Source organism: Thermobia domestica, chromosome 4, assembly GCF_964235325.1.
Source record: "Thermobia domestica chromosome 4, izTheDome1.hap1.1, whole genome shotgun sequence".
In the NCBI taxonomy this organism is placed as follows: domain Eukaryota; kingdom Metazoa; phylum Arthropoda; class Insecta; order Zygentoma; family Lepismatidae; genus Thermobia; species Thermobia domestica.
Genome location: NC_137457.1, coordinates 333,257,086 through 333,278,395, shown reverse-complemented (window position 1 = coordinate 333,278,395; position 21,310 = coordinate 333,257,086). Strand labels below are relative to the sequence as shown.

General features: G+C 34.7%; 1 protein-coding gene across 1 annotated transcript in view; it reads left to right on the top strand.

Annotated features, from left to right (window-relative positions):
• LOC145684474 (uncharacterized) overlaps positions 1 to 20,356 on the top strand; it is a 30,883-nt gene extending 10,527 nt beyond the window's left edge. The window contains exon 2 of the mRNA XM_081756904.1: positions 13,080 to 20,356. Coding sequence (XP_081613030.1) covers positions 13,080 to 13,929 — 850 coding nt within the window. The 3' untranslated portion in view covers positions 13,930 to 20,356. The remainder of the gene's footprint in view (positions 1 to 13,079) is intronic.
• Positions 20,357 to 21,310: the final 954 nt, after the last annotated feature.

The window sequence follows — 21,310 nt, the reverse complement described above, 5'->3', positions numbered from 1 at the left end:
TCGTTTGTTAATTTGAATGGTACAAAATTTGTTCTTGGGTGGACAAAAATTGGATAAAATTCTGAGCTAGCTAAAATTCGCATTTGAAGATGCCGTACAGGTAGTCGAAGTGGCCGAAATTTTGAAATGGCAAGGGACGAGTCGAGACATGATTTTTTCTGACAAAATTAGTCGAGACACGCCTCTTCCAATAGAGAAATATACATTTTTTGAGTCGAGACATCACTTTTACAGCACATTTTCGAGACGAGACAGCCACAAATCTTGTATCGTGCGCATCCCTAAATGACCCTCCTTTGTTAATTTGAATGATACAAATCGTTTTCTTGGGTGGACAAAAATGGACAAATTTGGAGAGAGATGTCGCACTACAACTACATGGGCCCGAAGAATCTTCTGAAACAGTGGATTGAAGTTGAGAGACGTTAACAATGCAAAATGTATGCTAAACAAGTAATATTTGCAAAGTAAGGAAGCTTGATTTCAGAAGAGGACATTTCTATTATTTTCGACAGCAAAAGCTCAAACTTCAGCAGCGCTCAGCTGTTTGGTCTTCTTATATTTTCGTAGCAGTTTCAAGCCTAATAAGGAGTTTATACAACTGTGAAACAACTCAGATATGGCTTTTTTTTAAATACCGACAGAGTTCATTCTAAAGAAACCGTTGAAGAATGTATTTCAGGAAAAAATGAACAACCGTTTGGAAATGAGCTCTAAATTAAAAAAATATTTGCTTCAGAAAATCTAAAACTTGTCACAGCAGTTACTTTCTGAAAGAAGAGATAAGTTCCCAAGTTTTCCTTTAAGGAGTTTATGAGAGTATTTAAATATAAGCTTGTGTTGTTTTGATACACACCTCGGTTTCTCGAAAAGTAACTTTCGTACTAAGCCTTCTGTTATGTTTTCGATAACTATACCTTCTTCCTATTCATGCTCCATATTTCGCTCAAATCACTTTATTCCATTTTAAAGTATCAATATTATAAATTGCAAATTATTACTGTTTGAAACGGCCAATGTTACGCTAGAAGAAAATATTTTGGGATTTACACGTAATTGGATACAAAAAGTAATTTCAAGTGGATTTATTTTCTTTTAAACAAGAACATAAGGTTTTTGAATACAGGTTTTTAATACAGAAAAACTGCCTTCAACAGGTCCCTTATTAAACGGAAATTTATTTTAAACGGAAATATTTCACCGTCCCATGAATTTAAAGGTTAATGAACATGGTTAAATTCTCTTGATTAGGCGGAACCTGTGTTGCGAAGAACAGATGTTAAAATATATTTTTAATGGAAAGTTTATATTCCGGAATGTAGCCGGAATTTTCAAGCATTTAGAAAATTTTTCGACATTTTGTAAAAAGTTCGATATATGAACTACGTTTCCTGTAAAGGTTTTCGTTTAGTTGTTACAAGACCCGAAACCAACCACAGAGGTTTGGGGGGGCATGAATATGTTAGAGGGGTCAAGTCATCAAAAATTTTCTTACAAATATCTAAATTCTGTTTTTTGTATTGAGGTCTGGAGGGGCCACGAAAAGTTTAGGTGGGCCTGGCCTCCTAGTACCCCTCTAGTCGCGAGCTTGCTTGTTGCCCTACATATTTAACCTTTAGTCCACTACCATGTAAGGCCATAGATACCGTGCGACTTTTTGAACGAAGTGCAATTCACATAGTAATTTTCAAATACAAATAATTCGTTCTCTAGCTGGTTTAGAGACATGGAAGAAGGAGCATAATATACACAATAGTTCAAAAAGGAGCCAACAGTAGAGGGAAAAGCGCTGAAAAGAGCATGGCATGTACTTTTTGTCTTGGCCTTTGAAACTGTAGTTAGGTTTTTTTTTTTTATTATTGTAAGTTTTATGTGAATTAATTCGTAGCACAAATAAATACTGTAATTGAATACGGTAGGTCTATGTACAGCATTTTATCTCGCTATATCCATTATATGTATGTACATCACTTAATTTTTTGAAACATACATCTATCTTCGTTAACTTTAAAACCATTAATGGACATTTTTGAGAGTCCTGTTCAATTTTGCTAGGTAGGATTTATTATATGCTTATGCCAGAAATGTTTATTTACTTCTCTGAGTATATTTATTCTTTATTGACAGATACTTGGCGCATTATTTTTTTATTATAAGATTAGAAGAACGATGATTAGGACTTTGTAGTGCATTTGAACAGTTTGATTCAACAACGAAACAGACACCACCAAAACCAATCGGACAAGCATTTTTTCGAAATGCACAGTCAATAGATGCGAAAAATCCTGGCATAAAATTACTGTCCAAAGTAAATAAAATGTTCATGAGAACAACGTCGGACGAGTTTCAGATTTATCGGCAAGTAACATTGCTTCTTTCAAATACTGTCTCTTAATGACTCGTGACACGAAAAAAACATTTTCCATGTACAGTAATGTTTTGACTGATAAATGCAGAATTTTGCGAGAAAACACAGAAAACTACATAGTTGTGTATTGTAGCATGAATGCATCATACTTATACACCAAGTATATATAGGTAATGTAATACACCTTTTTTCTCTTTTTCCTCATTTAACTTTAGCTTTTGAATGCTGCATACTTACTAATTTTAATGCATATTTGCATATTTTCGGCATTTTTAGCGCATATTTGCATGCATATTTTTTCGTTTTTTAGTACATATCGATCCGAAGTCTAATTATTACGTATGTAATCAGTGAATGAATTTATTTTCGAAATATTCATACAATGTATATGAAAGTTAAAACTCAACTGAAAAATTTCAAGAATTTATAAAAACACTCGAAACGAAGCTCTTGATGTGCAGCCTTTAAGACTATCGCATAAATGTATTTCTCTCATGTTTTACTGTGTTTCAGAAAGAGGGTATATGATATTTTGAAGTAAAATACTATATATAATTTTCTTTATTTATTTGTGTATCGTTTTTGTTAAACAATACTTTTGTATATAAGAGGTTAAAAAAATATTATATACATTGGTTAATCCTTTGGAATTCATAATGTAAATATGTTAAGAATTAAAATTGTTTGAAAAATTTTCGAAATTGGTTTATTTTAGAGGTTTTTTTATTATTATCTACATCAACCACTAGTTAAATGAGTTTGTGTTGTTGTAGAAAAGCAAAACAAAGTCCGCTTTATGAATTTAAAGCAAAAAATTTTACAAAGCCCAAAATTTCCCAAGCAAAAAAGTGAAGCAGATAAAACAGTTTTTTTCCAAAAAGCCGTTTTTTTCGAGCCCTTGCATCTCTAGTTGTAATCCCTTCTAAAATCAATAAATAGTTGTTGTAACGGAGTATTGTATTCTCACTTCTTTTCGAGTATTTGTCGAATCTTAAATATTTGGTCGATAGTCGATCGATTTCGTCTAAATGCGCACTGATACTCTCCTATAACTTCATCTGCGCATAGGGTCAATCTTGCTAATAGAATCTTTGAAAGAACTTTACACAATGTTGACAGAAGAGAAAAGCCTCGATAACTATTACAGTCAGTTTTTTTGCGTTACTTGTGAATTGAAACAATCATTTATTCCTTTCACTCTTCTGGCAATTCTTCCTTGTTCCAGATAAGGAAAATGAGTTCGTGTATCTTGTTCGACAATTTTTCGCCTACAGTAAAATTAACTGAGCCGGAATTTCGTCTACAGCAGGAGATTTGTGATTTTTTAATTCCTTCATAGTGATTTTTACTTCTATTCAGTTGGTTCCGCAGTGTGTATCTCCCCTTTTTCCACTTACATTAATTTTTGGCTGCGTGTTAAGCAATTCTTCAAAAAGATCTTCCGTCTATCTGCTATCTGTATTACTGAGAACTTTTCCGTCAACTTTTTATAATATATATATTTTCAAGGTTGATAGCATTTCTTAATTTCCTTGATCCCCTTATACGTGTTCCGAATTTTTTTATTTTTAATATTATCTTTAATTTACTTCACTTTAGCTTTCAAAAATCACGATTCTTTGTTTTAAATGTTTTGGAAGTCTCCCGTCTGATGTCTGAAATTTTGTGTAGTTATTTCATTCGAATGTTGTATCCAACGTAGTTTTTCCTTTTTTCTCTACTAGTTTAGTGCATTCCTGGTAGAACCATGATTTGTTCCTACGTATTTCCGCGTTTCCCAGTAGAACCATGATTTGTTCCTACGTATTTCCGCGTTTCCCAGTTTTTCTTTTGCTGAAATTTTAATGATATCTCTAATTTCAATCCAAGTATCCTCAACACTATTGCACTCCAAATCCTCTAAAGTCCAGAATCTGTTCGAAACTTCAGTCTGGTATTCCTCTTTTACCTGGCTCTCTTCTAATGTCTTTAAATTATATCTCTCTGTTTACAGACGTTGAATATTTCCTTTATTCAACGATAATCTCTCTCTTATTATAGCTGCTACCAGGTAGTGATCAGTTTCATAATCAGCCCCTCTGAAACACGGGACAACAGTTATGATAGATTGTCTTATATCTAATAAACGTTATCGTTTTTCCGTCTGGTAAGGTCCAAGTGTATTTATGAACGTCGCGATGTGGGAATTTTATAGTCTTCACGATAAGGTTTTGAAGTTGGAAAGTTCACCAATCTAACACCCTTGTCACTACTTATCTCATGCAGACTTACGTTCCCTATAATCTGAAAATATCCTCTCGTCCTTTCTACGCAATGAAATCCTCTTATAGAATTTTCATATGATAACGCGGGAGTTGTTCAAATATCCGTTCCACTTCTTCGTAAAAACTGTCTTTTATATCGTCAAACTTATATTCTGTTGGGACATGTACACTTCTCCAAAATATAATTGCATGCCCGAATTTTTCTAAGTCCCTTAATATTCTAAGTTTGGCAACAATGCATTCTGAGTGAGAGGAGGGAAAGGAATGAAGAAAGAAACACGACTTATAAACACAGCTCACAGTTTGCTGTTTGAAATTCTCAGTTCTTCTTTTGTTACTTCTAATTCTGATACTTCTAGTACAAAACAGTACCTTAGCATTAATGCAGCAATTTTTTTCTTTTTTAAAAAAGAAAACACACACACTTCTTAACGAAGAACAAAGATTGTCATAAAAGCAAGTGTAGTTAAGGAGTTCGTTATCTATCAATGCAACTGAACGAGCGCCTAGTTGTTCCGATCGCCTTGCGTGCTAAGTACTCTATTTTTGTGTTGATGCTATACTTTTAAAACTGGTTCGAATCCCACTCTATGCATTTATTTTTTTATTTTGTAATTTTTCAGTCATTCTTGCCGTACATTTTTATAGTATACGTATTACACGGAGGTGATGGACAACTTTCTAATTTATCCAAAAATAAATGTACAGGCATAGAACTTTTCCTATATCTCAATATGAGTCTTCCTTAGTGCAAATAACTTCTTGCATCGACCCATAGAATTTTCGAAAACCTGTAAATAAGTATGGAGATTTAGTGTTCAGAAAATCAGTATCAGATCTAATATCTCCTTCATCGCTACCATAACGCAATTTGTATTATTATTATTATTATTATTATTATTATTATACATGTCTTCGTGGGAGACCCGGGTTCGATTCCCGGCTTGAGTTCATGTGGTTCGGGGTCGACGTTAAGCTGTACGTTCACTTTTCATATAGCCTCGCTGCTGAAAGGTGAGCTAAAACCAAATATATTATTATTATACGCATCTTTGGCATGGAAGACCCGGGTACGATTGCCGGCGGGTGCTTATCTGGTTTGGGACCTACGTTAATCTGTACGTTCACTTCTCATATAGCCTCGCTGCTGAAAGGGGCGCTAAACTCAAAATCAAATATACTATTATTATTATTATTATTATTATACGCATCTTTGGCATGGAAGACCCGGCTTCGATCGCCGGCGGGTGCTCATGTGGTTCGGGACCTACGTTAATCTATAGGTTTACTTCTTATATAGCCTCACAGGTAAAAGGTGCGATAAACTCAAAATCTATTATTATTATTATTACTACTATAAGTAGGAAATAGAAAAAAGGTTTTAGGGTACTAAATTTGGGGAGACATTTTATTTCTTCCCAGTTTGGATTTTATCGTTATCTTGGTGTATCAGAACCATTTTAGATAGGTTTTCACGACGATCACATTTTTTTCTCTTAAAAGTATTAATAGCTTCAATAGTACCACTGCTTGCTAGAGTCAATTGCATCTCACAAGAATCCGCTCAGTTTCATAATACCTTGGTCATCTCCTTACTTCGAACATTCTCACTTCGTATTTACGAGAGGAGATGAGGTGTGTTCTCTATTGTTTTCAAATAGCTTTTTTCTCAGGTTCAAAGTAGTGGATGTAACCCATACATTGAATTATGATATTTTAAAAAACACCTGGTTGTATCCTCTTTTTAAAGATAAATGATGTGTTCAAGTGAGATATCTTTCACATTTTGCTCTAGAAAAGCTTGTCTGAAGAGAAATCGAAGTGAGTTGAGGCCATAATTGCACACTATTTAGTATATCTTAGATCCTGCGCTTGACGATGTTTCATCTTCGGGGGGAAACGTACACCTAGAAAAAACACTGAACTCGCTGCCAACTGTGTTTATCATTCAGGTTTGGGAATGTGCATCGTCAATATTTTCCTCATGCTCTGCCACATTTGTATCTTCAAGACTTCATCAGAGGATGTTGTAGCTTCTGATACAAAATGCCTATAATTTCAATAGCAAACCAGAAGTTTGATTTAGCAATACTGTCATGGTATAACATCAATGTTTTCTGGGTCAGTATTATTCAATGTGGACTGCAGCAAAGTTAATTAAAAAATATCTTTGAACTTTTAGAAATGTGAAACGCAAATTCTCACAGTAGCATATATCTTGTTAAATTTTTGGGGTGATATCCTTTTGGTATGTACTCAATAAAAACTCGGTAATACGCACCACAGAACCGGTTAAGTTGCGATGAGCTATCCCCTCTGTTCGACTCCGCTCAGATGAACCATCCTCTCGATTCAGCTCGGTTGAGGTCCGCCACATCTCGGTAGACGTGATATATGGCGGTCTTTCTGAGCTCGGCTCTGTGGTGAACAAGCCGCGAGCCGACCAATTTAAACCAATTGCACAATTAGAGTCGGAACGTTTCATTACGGATTCAAATGGACCGAGTTTCGTCGCTAGAGGTTAGATCGGTTGTCGCTTTTATGGAAGTTACTGTATATCCGGCTTAGTGAGTCTTCCTGTATCTGATCTCTGCTTAAAGAAATCCTTGGTTCGGCTGTGAAGAGGATTGTTACAAAACAAAGTTCTTGTAAAGTCAGGTGTAAATTTCTTACTCGATATTTTTTTTTTTTTTTTTGTATAGCTATCTTGAAGAATTAATGGATTTACGCAGTGTTCAGTAGCTTTTATCAATTCAGGAAACTAGAGCCATGGTTTTTATTAGACGTTTGAGAAACAAAAACTTAAAAAAACGATGTTTTTTATTATTGAAAATAAAACTTCACAGGATTTGTTTACAACACCACGCTTCGCATCCATAAAGCACCGTAGGATTGGAGAAAAGATATTTAAGTGACAATTAGCTTACATTTTCTTTACTGTTTATGCACTCTGCTGTTCTGTTGGTGATATTAGTAAAAGTGTTTAATGAGTATCAATTTGGGCAAAAACGACACGCTGATGTTCCCTCATGCTTCACAGCGTAAGCGTGAAGATTCGTGAATTATCGGAAATGAATTTTCTAAAAGGTAGTCCAAATTTTGAATATATATATATTTTAATTTTGATTAGTCCTAATATAGACACATTAAAGCAAAATGATGATATAGAAATACAATTTGACAGAAACGTGAAATATGTTGTCTAGAGTTCGATCTGTTGGTGAATTTACTTTTAAAATCGATCGTGTTACTTTGTCATCAACTTTTCCTTATATACAGTATATGACACAACTTATTCTAGGTGATAGTTGTTACTTATATAACTCATAGTCGGTTCGGAAGTAGCGCGCTATTTATAGCGTAGCTACAATAGCTAGCTACAAATTTTGTAGCTCTAGATGTAGTGGCGATACAAGTCTAAACCTATAGCTTGTAGCTGTAGCTGAGCTACATATGTTTATAGTGTGTAGCGAATTTTGTACTAAAGATACACATAAACATTTTCCAGGTCGCAAAAATATTTTGTAATTCCAAGATTTCCTCACAAGTTTTAGTAAATTTTTATATGATGATAGGGAGAAAATATGATTGTTTTCTTATTTCTGTCTCCAATTATTTTGCAACAATATTACAAGAAAATTTTTTGAAGTAAATTGTGTACTGACGATCGGTCAAAAGGATAGTAACGACTCTTAGAATATACCTACATGCCATTCTAGCAGCGAAAGCATATACATTTTTGGGAGGAGGGGATAATATATATATATATATATATATATATACACTTTAAAAAGAGCAAACAAAATGTATACTTTACTGTGAAATGCAAATTGATAGAGAAAATTTTCATGTAATATTTTAACCAAACTTTTAATTTCAGTTACGCATGTAGATGCCATGACATATATTATAATGCATGATGCTAAGTAAACTGTATTTGTGACAAGAGCTTAAGTAGCGAATACTTTTCTGGAAAACCAGCTAATAGTTGTAGCGAGCTACAATTTTTATCATGTACCTGTAGAGCAGCTACTTTTGAAAATTAACTGCTCATACTAAAATAATGTTGGCAAATGGTGAATATACTGTATACTTGCCTTCTACGTGTGCCACTCGGATCTTCTCTAGGCGATCTTGCTTTCCTCGATTTCAGCAAGCGATAGAAGGAAATTTATCACTTTTCTCAGTTGGTTTTCTGTATGCTCAGAAAACTGTTAAAGTTAAGGATATGATTTAGAGTACTCGGGTCAAAACCAAAGAAAGGGCATGAAAACCATGGCCCTACTCACCTGAACCGATAAAAACTACTAAACACTACTTAAATCAATTAATTCTTTACGATAGCTATGCAAAAACTTTATCGAGTTGGAAATACTGGTGTCAACCGGCTCGGCTCGACCCCTGAGCTACTGGCGCAGCTTGAACTCCGGCTCGGTTCAACTGAGCCAACAGCTCGAGTCGGAAAGATTGGAATGAGCCATTGGCTCGCTTCGGCTCGGCTAAGGTAAGCCATTGGCTAGAACCGGGTCGGTTGAGATGAGCAACCGGTTCTGTTCGGTTCGGCTGAGCTGGACTCAGATGAGCCATCGGCTCGAGCTTCCTCGGTTTGGGTGAGCCATAAGCTCGGTTCGGCTCAGCTCAGGTAACCATTGGCTTGAGCCGGCAAGGTCTATGAGCTGTTGGCTTGGCTCACTTCTCAGTTCGGCTCGGTGGTGACTGAGCCGGGAGCCGAGCTGCTCTAGCCGTTGACAACACTACTACTTCGAACCTGAAAAAACACCGATTTGAAAGCAGTAGAGAAAACACCTCACTTCACTCGCAAAATACTCATCAAAGATTGTTCAGGGTAAGATGATGACCAATGTTTCATGAAACTGAGGGCATTCTTGTGAGATAGACTCTAGCAAACGGTGATACTATTGAGAGCTATTAAGACGTTTAAGTAAAAAATGTGAGATTGTCGTGAAAACCTATCTAAGATGGTTCTGATACACCAAGATAACAACATACAGTCCATAGGTGTAACCAGCGCCGTAACTTAGATTTTTTCTGAGAGAAGCATTAAGACGCGCATTAGGATCCCATAGAAAAGTTGTATTTCTAATTCTTGAGCCCCCTCTTCCCATCTTTCTCTTACTCTTTATGGACCCCGGAGCCTGTGGGCCCTCCCGCACGGCAAGGACTGCGGTTCCATGAGTTGCACCCCTAAGCCCGTTTCATACATGACAAATTAATTAAGCGGACAATATTGACAAATCTCAAAGCCATACTAATACATATTATTTCTAGGGCACCTTATAGTAGACATTTTTTTACTGAAATAGGCCCCAGACTCATTTTTTTATTTGCCTTTTGTGTGCTGTTTTGTTTATGTAATGTAGTGAATCTGTTTGACGCTTCATTTATAATTCCATCTTCGTATTGTATATGGAGTAAAAAGAATGTCTTAACATGGGCCCCCATCGAACGGCGGGGAGCTTCTTTGGAAGGGGCAGTTGCCCGATGCCCTGACAAGTTACGATCGTGGGTGTAACAACAAACTGGGAGGAAATAAAATGTCTTACCAAATTTAGTACCCTAAAACCTTTTTTCTATTTCTTACTTATAATAATAATAGGCCTAATAATAATAATAATAATAATAATAATAATAATAATAATAATTTGAGTTTAGGGTCCCTTTCAACAGCGAGACTATGAGAAGTAAATCTACAGCTTAACGTAGGCCCCGAACCACACGAACTCCCGCCGGGAATCGAACCCGGTTCTATCACACCAAAGACGCATATAATAATAATAATGATATATTTGATTTTGTGTTTAGCGCCCCTTTCAGCAGCGAGGCTATATGAGAAGTAAAACTACAGCTTAACATAAGCCCCGAACCACATGAGCTCCCGCCGGGAATCAATCCGGGTCTCCCAAGCTAAAGAAGCGTATAATATTAAAAATAATAATGTGAACAGCGTTCTGGTGGTGAGGAAGGATGTATTAGGGCTGATAGTGATCTTCTGGACACTAGAACTTCGGATTTATTTTGAGGTTTACGATAATCTTACGGATCGATCCAAGAAGAAGTTTGCACTAATAAGAAATCACAATGGGATGTATAGAAAAGGCTTTACACCTGTTACAGAAAAGGCTTTACACCTGTTACACCTTCTAATTTTTGGATAAATTAGGAAGTGGTCCATCACCTCCTTGTAATACATATACTATAAAAGTGTACGGCAAAAATAAATGAAAAATTTCAAAATGAAAAAAAGTTAGAGCATCGAGTGGGACTCGAACCAGGTTCAAAAGTACTAAATCCGCACAGGAAGCAGAATTTAGCTCGCATGGCTATCGAAACAACTTTGAAGTTCTATTCCTATTTCATGAATAGAGAAATAATTTCTTAACTCCCCCTCCCTTTTTTAACGAATATTGTGGTCGAAAAGCGTGTGTGCTTTACTTACAAGCAAGTTTTCTTCATATACCAAATACTATGATGATCTAAATGTATCATTACATTAAGTTATAAAAAACAACTGAGTATTTCAAAAAGCAAACTGTGGGCTATGTTCTGAAGAATCGCTATCTTTTTCCTTTCCACTTCCCCTACCATTACGTCGACTGCGATGTTGCCAAGCTTACAATTGTAAGGGACTGAGAAAAATTCGGGCATGCAATTATATTTTAGAGAAGTGTACATTTAAAACAACAATATCACACCACCGATCCTCAAGACTAGTAAAAGGAAGTCTTTGAGTAAGAAATTCAACTCGCTTAATTACTATTATTCTTCGTTTGTGAATTAAAAACTGTTTCTAATTGGTGATTTTTATTCTTTTCCACGGAAAAGAAACGTAACATTTCTGGAATTCACTTTTTCGTGTCCTTCCCACCTAATTTCCTTCTACTTCAACTCCTACAGGATCCACCCTGTATCTCTCTTATTCACTTGTTAATGATTTTGACGTGCCTGTAATTTAAAGATTTTTAATGTCCCATATACCAAATCTCATGTCCATTTTCTTTTGCTGAGGTCGTGCCATGTTATCAGTTTTTGCCCGAGGCTTCTGTGAATGTTCCTGAGCAAGTGCCTTTTTTACAGGATGAGGTTGTTAGCCTTACCCAAATCCCCAAACTGGAGAACCACTCCTTGTCGTCTGTCCGCAACTGCTTATTCAGTATATTCGCAGCTAACTTCTATATCTAGAGGCCTTCTCCTTAATCCGCACTCTGCGGACGCGCCATGCTGTGGTGAGCGGAACTCACTTTTCACGGTCTGATTTCATATAAATAATAGAAAAAAGATAATGTTCTACTTAGGAAATTCAGAAAGGACAAGGAAAAAAAGAAAAGAAATGACAATCAACATTTCAAATACTATAAAAGTACATTTTCTGTTCATGGTAAAAGTTCGAATATCATTGACGTTTTAGTTGAGATTGCAGCCAGTAAAAAAAGAAAAAAAAACTCACAATGTTCTAAATCTATGTTTATGCACTGATGTTTTCTTTACGTAAAGTTCCAACCTTCGTTTTATTTTTTAAGAAACTCTAGTTATCCACACTGTTTCAATGCCAAGATTTAAATCGATTTAGTCCCAATTTATTTAAGAAGAAAATAGTTTTTTAGATTGTCTCATAATTCATATGTTCACCAAAACATATAATCTATAGTACATAGTATTGGATAATAAATTTATTATTAAATATTAAATGTTTATTTTAATATTCCGTATTTTGTATTTTATGACCTTATATTTAGTATACGCGTTAGTACTCAAGACGAAAAATTATTCCTTGGTGTCGATAATTATTTTTATTATTCTCTTATAACCATTGAAAAGAATTATTTATGGTACTATAATAAAAGTTGGAGCGAAATATATGTATAATAGTTTCCTCCTTCTCAAGGCTTGGCCGAGTATTTAGTATAAATGCTTTTTTTTTTTTTTTCCAGAAAGATTACTATTAATCTCTTGCTTCTATTGAAATACATCTATTCACCAAATATTTACAACTATTCTTCTATAAGAATATTATTATTATGTAAACGCTTACTTCTCTTAAAATCTAAGTTTCATTTATATTAGAAGTACTCTTAATTCTTAATAATCTTGTAAAATATTGAGTGTGACAATATTTTCTTTGTTAGAAACGTTTTTTAGTAATGCGTAATCAGATTTCAAATATAGTCTTTGATTTCGATTGTCCAATATGTTTTATTGCTATTAGTTTGAATGTTTAGAACGAAACAAAGAAACACTTCAAATTTCATTTTTTAGTTAAACACTTAGGTCCTGGAGTTAAAAACTGAAAACAAAGTGAGGGAAGTATACGCTTAGAATTTTTACGTGCGCAAAACAGCTAGTTTTTGAGTGTTGAAGTGATTTAGTGTAATTTCTATTTGCTTGTTAATTTGCTCTTACTTAATGTCATTTAATTACTCTCTCCTCAGTGAAGAAAAGACACAAGTTACACAAAGGAGAACAAGTCCTGTTCCAAATAATCACTCTCATTTGAAGTCTTACATAGGACTTATGGGAAGGCAAGTTTTATCAACTCACACATCAGGATCCACAGATAAGAAGTCCTATGCTTCAAACGAGTGTGGAAAGGATATTTGTCCAAATTCAGATGTATTAACACATACGATAACGCATTCACATGAGCAACGGGGCAGACTTCATATATGTCAGGAGTGTGAGACGAAATTTAAGAAGATATCAGATCTGAAGTTACACATGTTGATACACACAGGCGAGAAACCTCAGAAATGTCTGCAATGTGGGAAGAAATTTAGGAGGAAACAATATCTAAAGGATCACATGCTGATACACACAGGTGAGAAACCTCATGCTTGTCATGAGTGTGGAAAGAAATTTGCACAAGTCTCATCTCTAAAGGTTCACATGGTAACACACACAGGCGAGAAACCTCATAAATGTCAAAAGTGTTGGAAGGATTTTAGTCGAAAGTGGGCTTTGAGAGAACACATGTTAACACATATTGAGAAACCTTATACTTGTCAGAAGTGTGGAAGAAAATTTAGAGAAATATCATCTTTAAAAAATCACTTTTTAACCCATTCAGATGATAATTTTTATACTTGTCAGGAGTGTGGTAAGGCATTTACTCAAAAATCAGATTTGAGACGCCATATTCTAACACATTCAGATAATCATCCTTATTCTTGTCAAGAGTGTGATAAGAGATTTAGAAGCAAATCAAACCTGAGACAACATTTGTTATCAGATTCGCATAATATCCGTTTGCTTCTTAAAAGTATGAGAAAAGATTTAATGTAAGATCGAATTTAGCAGAACATAAGGTGACGTACACAGGTGTAGAACATTATATATATATCACTGTGGGAAAGTATTTAGTCGAAAATCGTTATAAAATAGCAGATGTCAATACACTCAATTGAAAAACTATAAAGTTGCTGTAGCGTAATAAGTGATTTACTAGGTACTGAAATTTAAGATTTTATATGTTTACAGGTTTAGAAAGAAATTGTCATTTGTTCGGATTATTGGAAGAGATTCACTCTAAATACAAAATTCGAAAATCATATAAGGGAACACATGTTAACCATACTCATATCGAGAGTGTAGTATAAATTTTAGTCAGTATTCACATTTGATAATCAATATTCCATTTTACATAGTTGGGTGAGAGTATAGGATGAGGTTGAAACGAATACTGAAAATGAGGTACTTCTTATTAACCCATTCGGATAGTAACACTCATACTGTATATCTATTGTGCAGAAAGGAATATACTTAAAAATCAGACTTGAGAGGCCGTCTTTTAAAAAAAAAAAGGATAATATTACTCATGCTTGTCAAGAGTGTAGGAAGGGATTTAGAGGAGTATCAAAATTGAGTAGTGATGGGCAAACCGATTCATCTCTGAGATCGCCGCTCAATAGTTCGCTCACTAAAATGAATCGATTCATTTGAACGACACAGTGACTCACTTATTTTTTTTTTACAATGGAGAGAGGGGGAAGTTAAAAACTGAAATTGTATTATCAGCCTAAATGCATTACATAAAATGAATTTAAAAGGTATAACTCCAATTTTAGATTACAAGCATACAGATATTAACAAATTTAACTTTAATAAATCACAAAAAGTTACACTTTTAAACTAATGTCAATTACAATTAACAGATGTAGCACACAAAATTGCAATTCAGATACAAGATATTCATACAAATTAGAGTGAAGATATATCACAAATGCAAAAAAGCTATATGCAAATTACAGCCTAAACAAATCAAAATACGGAGTGCAAAATATTACAACTTTAGACTCAATGCTATAGCAAAACAATTAGACGCAATGCTATAGCATTACTGCAAAAGTGTTATAACTCTAAATGCAATGCCAAAAATATAATTTTATTACAACATCGTGAGAAACTAAATTTTTCCTAAAAATGTTGAAGACCACATCCTCCTTAGAATACACATTTTAATCAAAGTAAGGAGTTCTTCCGTGGCTAAGCGGTTAGCGTACGCGCCTTTGGTGTGGCAGATCCGGCGTTCGATTCCCGGTGGGAGCTCATGTGTTTCGGTTCCACGTTTTCAGTAGGTCCACGTCTCATATAGCCTCGCTGCTGAAATAAAATATTTTAGTTTATTGGCAAACGATTAAGCCCTCAGGCTAAGGAAGACTATGAATAAAACAACTGAATGATGATGGAAGAATTGGTGGAATGAGAAAGTGGGAGGAAACAGAGTACTTGAGAAAATCCACGGACTTCTTGTCCACCACGAATGGCCGGGGAGCGAACCAAGGACCGCAGGCACCAGAGGTAAGCGACTTACCACTGAGCTACATTGCCTCGCTTCTCAAAAAGACGCTAAACTCAAAACCAAATCAAATCAGGCCAGTAGCCAGGCAAAATTTGTAGGGGAGCTCGGAGGATGCTAGGGAGGGCAATCTAATCATATTATAGGTCATTTGCAAGCCTACCGTGAAAATTTTAGGGGAGACAGTAAAAATTTAGAAGTGTCTTGGTCCCCGTGCCTCCCGGTGATACGGACCTGCATCAAATCAAAGTAACATGATAAAAACTGAATTCAAAGTAGGTGTTGATAACTACACCAAAAAATTAATTTTAAACGGTTCAACTGTTTTCCCTTGGCGTGATTACAAGATTCTTGTCATTTTTATATAATAGACGTATTTTGTCAATAACATAACGTTGCGGTTTAAGAACTGTTTTAAGTACAGAAAACCTAAACAGGGGCATCGGTCCCACCCATCCCAACGTGTGTGCTTCCAAAAAATTCAGTTATGTTTTAGGTACAACTTACGGGAAATACGTTTTGAATTTTGAACATCGCAGTTTTAAGAATTTCTATATAGGTCTATATTATAAAAGTATCTTAAAATATCCTTAAGTAGACCTTCGTTATTTAAGTTGAAATTACCTTTTGCAACGAAAATAATGAACTAAGATAATCAGGATCAATTCTCTCCTATTATAAAATATATTTTAAATTTACTTTAATTATTACGAATTTATTTGAATTACATATGCTCATTTTAACATACCATTTTCATTAGGAATTGTTTAACACATACTTTTGTTTAAAACTAACAGTTGCACAATATTGATGTACGAACAAACGGAGAGTGAGTAATCTCTATTTCTGGTGCGCTCTCGTTTTCATTAATTTCTGAACTGAATATTCAATTGTGTATGTGCCATTGCAATTGCGTATCCAAGAAACAGGAAAGAACAGGCTCTTTCCGGATTTTACGTACTTGACCTACTCCCCCATTCTGAAGATTTGATTTAAATTGATAGTAAAAGTTTACGCTTTATATGTAAAATATCAATCTGAGTCCAACTGCCACATCAAAGTGCTAAACATTTACATTGTCGGTGTTCTTTCTAATTTGTTCATGCCAGAGGTGCAAATACACAAAGATAACGCACATTTGCCGAACCCGACTGAAGAGTCGCTCGCCGAATCTACCCCTCCAAAGCAGCAACTGACTGAATCAACCATCAAGATTAAAAAGCAAGAGTTCGGTTCGCGAGTGAGCGACGTACAAGATTCACGTTTTCCAAACATTATCACCCCTCAAGAATCGTCCCTTCCAGAAAACAGTGGTTCAAAAAGAACCATGACTCCTGAAGAATCATGATTCCCGAAGAACAACGACTTTTGAACAACAACGACTCTCGAAGAATCGTTGCTCATTTCTAGTGTACAACGACTCATTCAATCATCAAAAAGAGTTAGAAGAGTCAGATCACTCGCGAGCGGTACGTCACTAAAATTGAGAGATCGTCTGTTAATACAGTCGAGTAAGAAACAACATATTTGCTAAGAGAGTGGAAACGAATGTAGTCGGAAATCAGGTTTAAAAAGCCATTTGTTCACATATTCTGTGAGTAATCCTCATAACATGTCAGCTTGTTTCGTAAGAGATTTACTAGGAAACAAACGTAAGGAATGACGTATTAACACGTTCAAATCATATCATCAAATTTTAAAGAAGTGCTGTAAGAAATGCACATTAAATAGAGAAATGCAAAATCGTATAAAAAAGCGTTCATGTTATAAACCTGATGCATATACACAGAGTGGTATACGATTTAAGGAAAATACACATTTTATAATCTATGTTAATATATAGCCTTTCTTTATATGTTCACACTTTATAGTTTCCTGTCGTATATAGGTGAGCAAATTCACACATAGAAATTTATAGTGTTGAAAGAAATTTGGAAAAAATCACATTTGGGACATGTACTGTTTCCCATGAGTGTGTTGGTTCTAGTGAGAAATTATGTCAAAATCTATACATGTGGTCGCGCAAAATTTGAAACACCTTGTTCATATTAACAGTCTTGCAAAGTTTTCCTATATGGATCATTTTTGAAAAACATTACTTTCACATATGCAGCTGAGAAATTTCATGTCTGTCAGTAGTTTCAAAACCAATTTCCTCGAGAGTTGGATACGAGAATTTACATAGTAACACATATGAAAATCTTGAATCGAGTCGAATATCTATAAGAGAATGTTTAAAATCATTCTTTGCCATATATTTACCATTTGAAGTTGACAAAACTTATTCGTGTCAAGGGTTAAGAAAATTTTCCTCTAAGTCTCTTAAAACTGCACAAATTAGTTATTGTAACACGTTTAACGTAAATGGAGTGTGGTGAGGAATTAAGTCTGCATCTGTTTCAATAATGGTAACATACCAAACCTTTGCTTCGCTTCGGGATTAAAGAGATATATTTTCCAAAATTTCAGTAAACTTTCAAGAACATTTTGTAAATAACCTCATACTTTTCAGAGGAGTCGGAAAATTTTTATCATTTTGAAGCAAAAAGTAAAACATTTTGTGAATCGGAAAGTTTTATTGCTCTGTAGAAACAAGTGAAAGGAATGTTCATAGATCGGAAAATTTTCATTACGATGTAGAAACGAGTGGAAAAAACTTTCCATAATCGGGACAATTTTGGATATTATATATAGTGATGTTAGGTAAAAAAATTTCCACTATATTTAACTGCACATTGAACTACAAAGTTGCACTTCTGTAGAGAAAAGTTTGTCAGCAACAAATTATAATTTTCCAATTAGCTTTCGGAACCGGAAAATTTTCTAATATTTCAAGTTCTGTAGTGAAAATTTACATAGTGTTTCCCTCTTTCTCTCTGTCTTCGTCTGCAAGCTCCTTCGTTGCTAAGCGGTTAGTATATAATTCGGATTGCACGTTAATCAGTTAGTTGGTCCCGTCTCATATAGCCTCGCTGCTGAAAGGGACATTAAAATCAATTCAATTCAACTCTCTCTCTCTCTCTCTCTATGTATGTGTGTGTGTGTATTTAAAGTGCCGAGAACATACATCTAGTTCGTAGAGTACAAATACCCCATTCTATTATTTAAACTTTAAATTTATTAAAAGTGATGAATATTTTGCGATTCATAAAAACATACTTCTTTTATTCGTACACCATTGGTTAGCCGTAAAATTTATTGGAAATAAATATGGTCTTAAAAGTTTACATGAAGTTAAAATCAAACAATTCTTCATTTCTTCTAAAATGTTTCAAAAACTTGAATATGTTCTTCCGTCAGAATCCACCTTTGCTCTCTCAAAATTATATTTCGTCAGTTTAATACGCGTAAGACGAAGATTTCTCATAGCTTTGCCACTTTTCTAGATTTACATACTGTAACATTTATAAATAAGTAGAGATAATATAAAGTGCCTACTGTAAATTTTTGACTATCCAAAATTCGAGTTTAAGTAACTCATGAAAACAAATTCTGACCATTGTCTGAAAATATACATTTATTTATTCATATATTCGTTCTTAAGAGAAAGTGAAATATACCTAATGAGGAAGTTTATTTGTGTAGTTGCTCTACCAATAAAATAATAAAAGAAACGTAAAAAGCTGTACTATTAGTGCTGCGATCTAAAAGCAACAATTAATTTCATTTTAATTTACAAAATAAAAATCATATTTCTTTTTCATATATATGTATGTACTTGTTCTATCGAATTGTCATTATTTCCAATACACTTTTATACATAATAATGGTAGCTTTATATTACAAATATCTGCTCTAATATGTTGATTATACAAAATTCCAATATTGAAATTAGGATTTACAAGTTTTAAACACACTAAAATCAAAGCATTCTTCGTATTTTCTGTTACAAAAATAATCTTCATAAGGAACTTTCATATAGTTATTTCCTTACCTAGGCAGGCCTATATGTGAAGAAATAGTGGAATTTTCTGTTTTTCAAATAATTCATAAATTCACAAAAGTTTGTTTTCGATTTCTTGTTAAATTTTAAATATTGGAATAGGATATTTCTTCTTATGTTCCCTGCACTTCACAAACACACACACGCACAGAAAGAGAGAGAGAGATAGTGAAACATTGCCTAAATTTTTATTTCCCAACTTGAAATAAAAAAAATTTTGGTTCCCGAAAGCTCTTGGTTTTCTGCGACATTGTCACAGCGTCCTGCCAGTCGATGACCAACTTGGAAGAAGCCATCGTTAGTGCACTTGCACTAAGCCCAGTTTGTGCCGTCATCGAGCTGAATTTGGATTTTCATTAGGAAAATACCACGAAGTGAGAGCAACAACCAGTTGCACTCTAATGCAATAAAAACTTGTCATTTTGAAAAATCTTGGTCAGATCCAGTCAGACAGAGGAGAAGAGAGCGTTGCAGCTCACGTCGAACCTCATTCTGAATTTAGGATAAGCCTTGTCTTATTACTCACAAAAAGGACAACTTAACGTTTTATATCTTACGTATCTTAGACTTATAACTATCTCTGCTTTCATCCCTATGCTTTATTAGTCGCTCATGTCTTTCAAATTTAAATTGTGTTTGTTTTATTCCAGTCAACCTTATTGGTAGAAAACACATTGGTGTGTAAGATGCTCGCAGTGAATATGAGTTAAGGTACAAGTACGGCATTCATCCCGTACTTCATTTAGAACCATTCATGTTACGTTTGGCTTGAACCAGGTGTTTCGTACTGTTATATGATGGTAGATGCTTTTTGGTGAGATCTCTGTAGTACCTGTTTGTTTATTTAATGTGTAGCGACACCACCCACCGTAACTTCCCCCACCCAACCACCCTTTTGGTTGTGTATATTACATTTATGTACTTTAGTGTATAAGTACAAATTGATTTATAAATATATATATAATTTGGTATTATTTGCTTTTTTGTGTGGGTACGACGTAATGGTCATCCTACTTTTTCTAGGTCCACAGTAAGATATTTTCGTTTGAATAGTTGTTTACATCGATGTTTTATTGAGCACACTATAACGATGTTGTTTACGATTATTTGATGGATAGATATTTGTTTGACAGTCGCTATAACAAATACGCATATATATATTCGTATATCCCTCCCCAAAACTTTAGATGTGCGCGTTAGCTTGCACGTGTCCTATGAAAGACTATGGACTCCCATACTCATCTACAACATGATAAAATCTCGTCCAAGTTAATACAAGAGGTCAAAATCTATTAATTTCCAAATTTCGGTAACACATAAAATGCAACGACGTGGACCTAAAACTTTAACAGATACTTATCCCTATCATATACAACCCTTCTGTGGTGCGCTAATGCCCCGATTGCCAAAATTGAAATTGGTACTGCACGTGGACAAGGGGGCCAGGGGAACAGAAGAAAGAGCAAAGTAACTCAGTACGCCAATTGTGTTCAGTGTCCCTCTTTATATAAGTAAATAGATTAGGTCATTTCAGAAGTAGCCAAAGTAGGCCTACTGTAGCAGAGTGCAACGATAGTTCTAGTCTTTCTATGCTAGATCCAAAAGACGAAAACTTAACCGAGTTCATTTGGGCGCAAATTGTCAGGTTCGAAGAAGTGCGAAGTGACCAATGTAGGTACTCCAAAACTATGGATACAAAGAAAGGTTACTTGTTGAATGTGGAATATGGACTTAATTCAACTAAAATCAAGTTAATTTGTGTTGGATTGTACAGAAACATTTGATTCAGTGATTTGAATTGGTAAAAGACATGCACATGAAGTGAAATTAAATTTGGAAGTACTTCTAAAATTGGTCCCGTTCGTTTTGGGCGTTTTCAACTCTGAAGTGGAAATCGCATTTATAAAATTTCTTGGAATACCGAA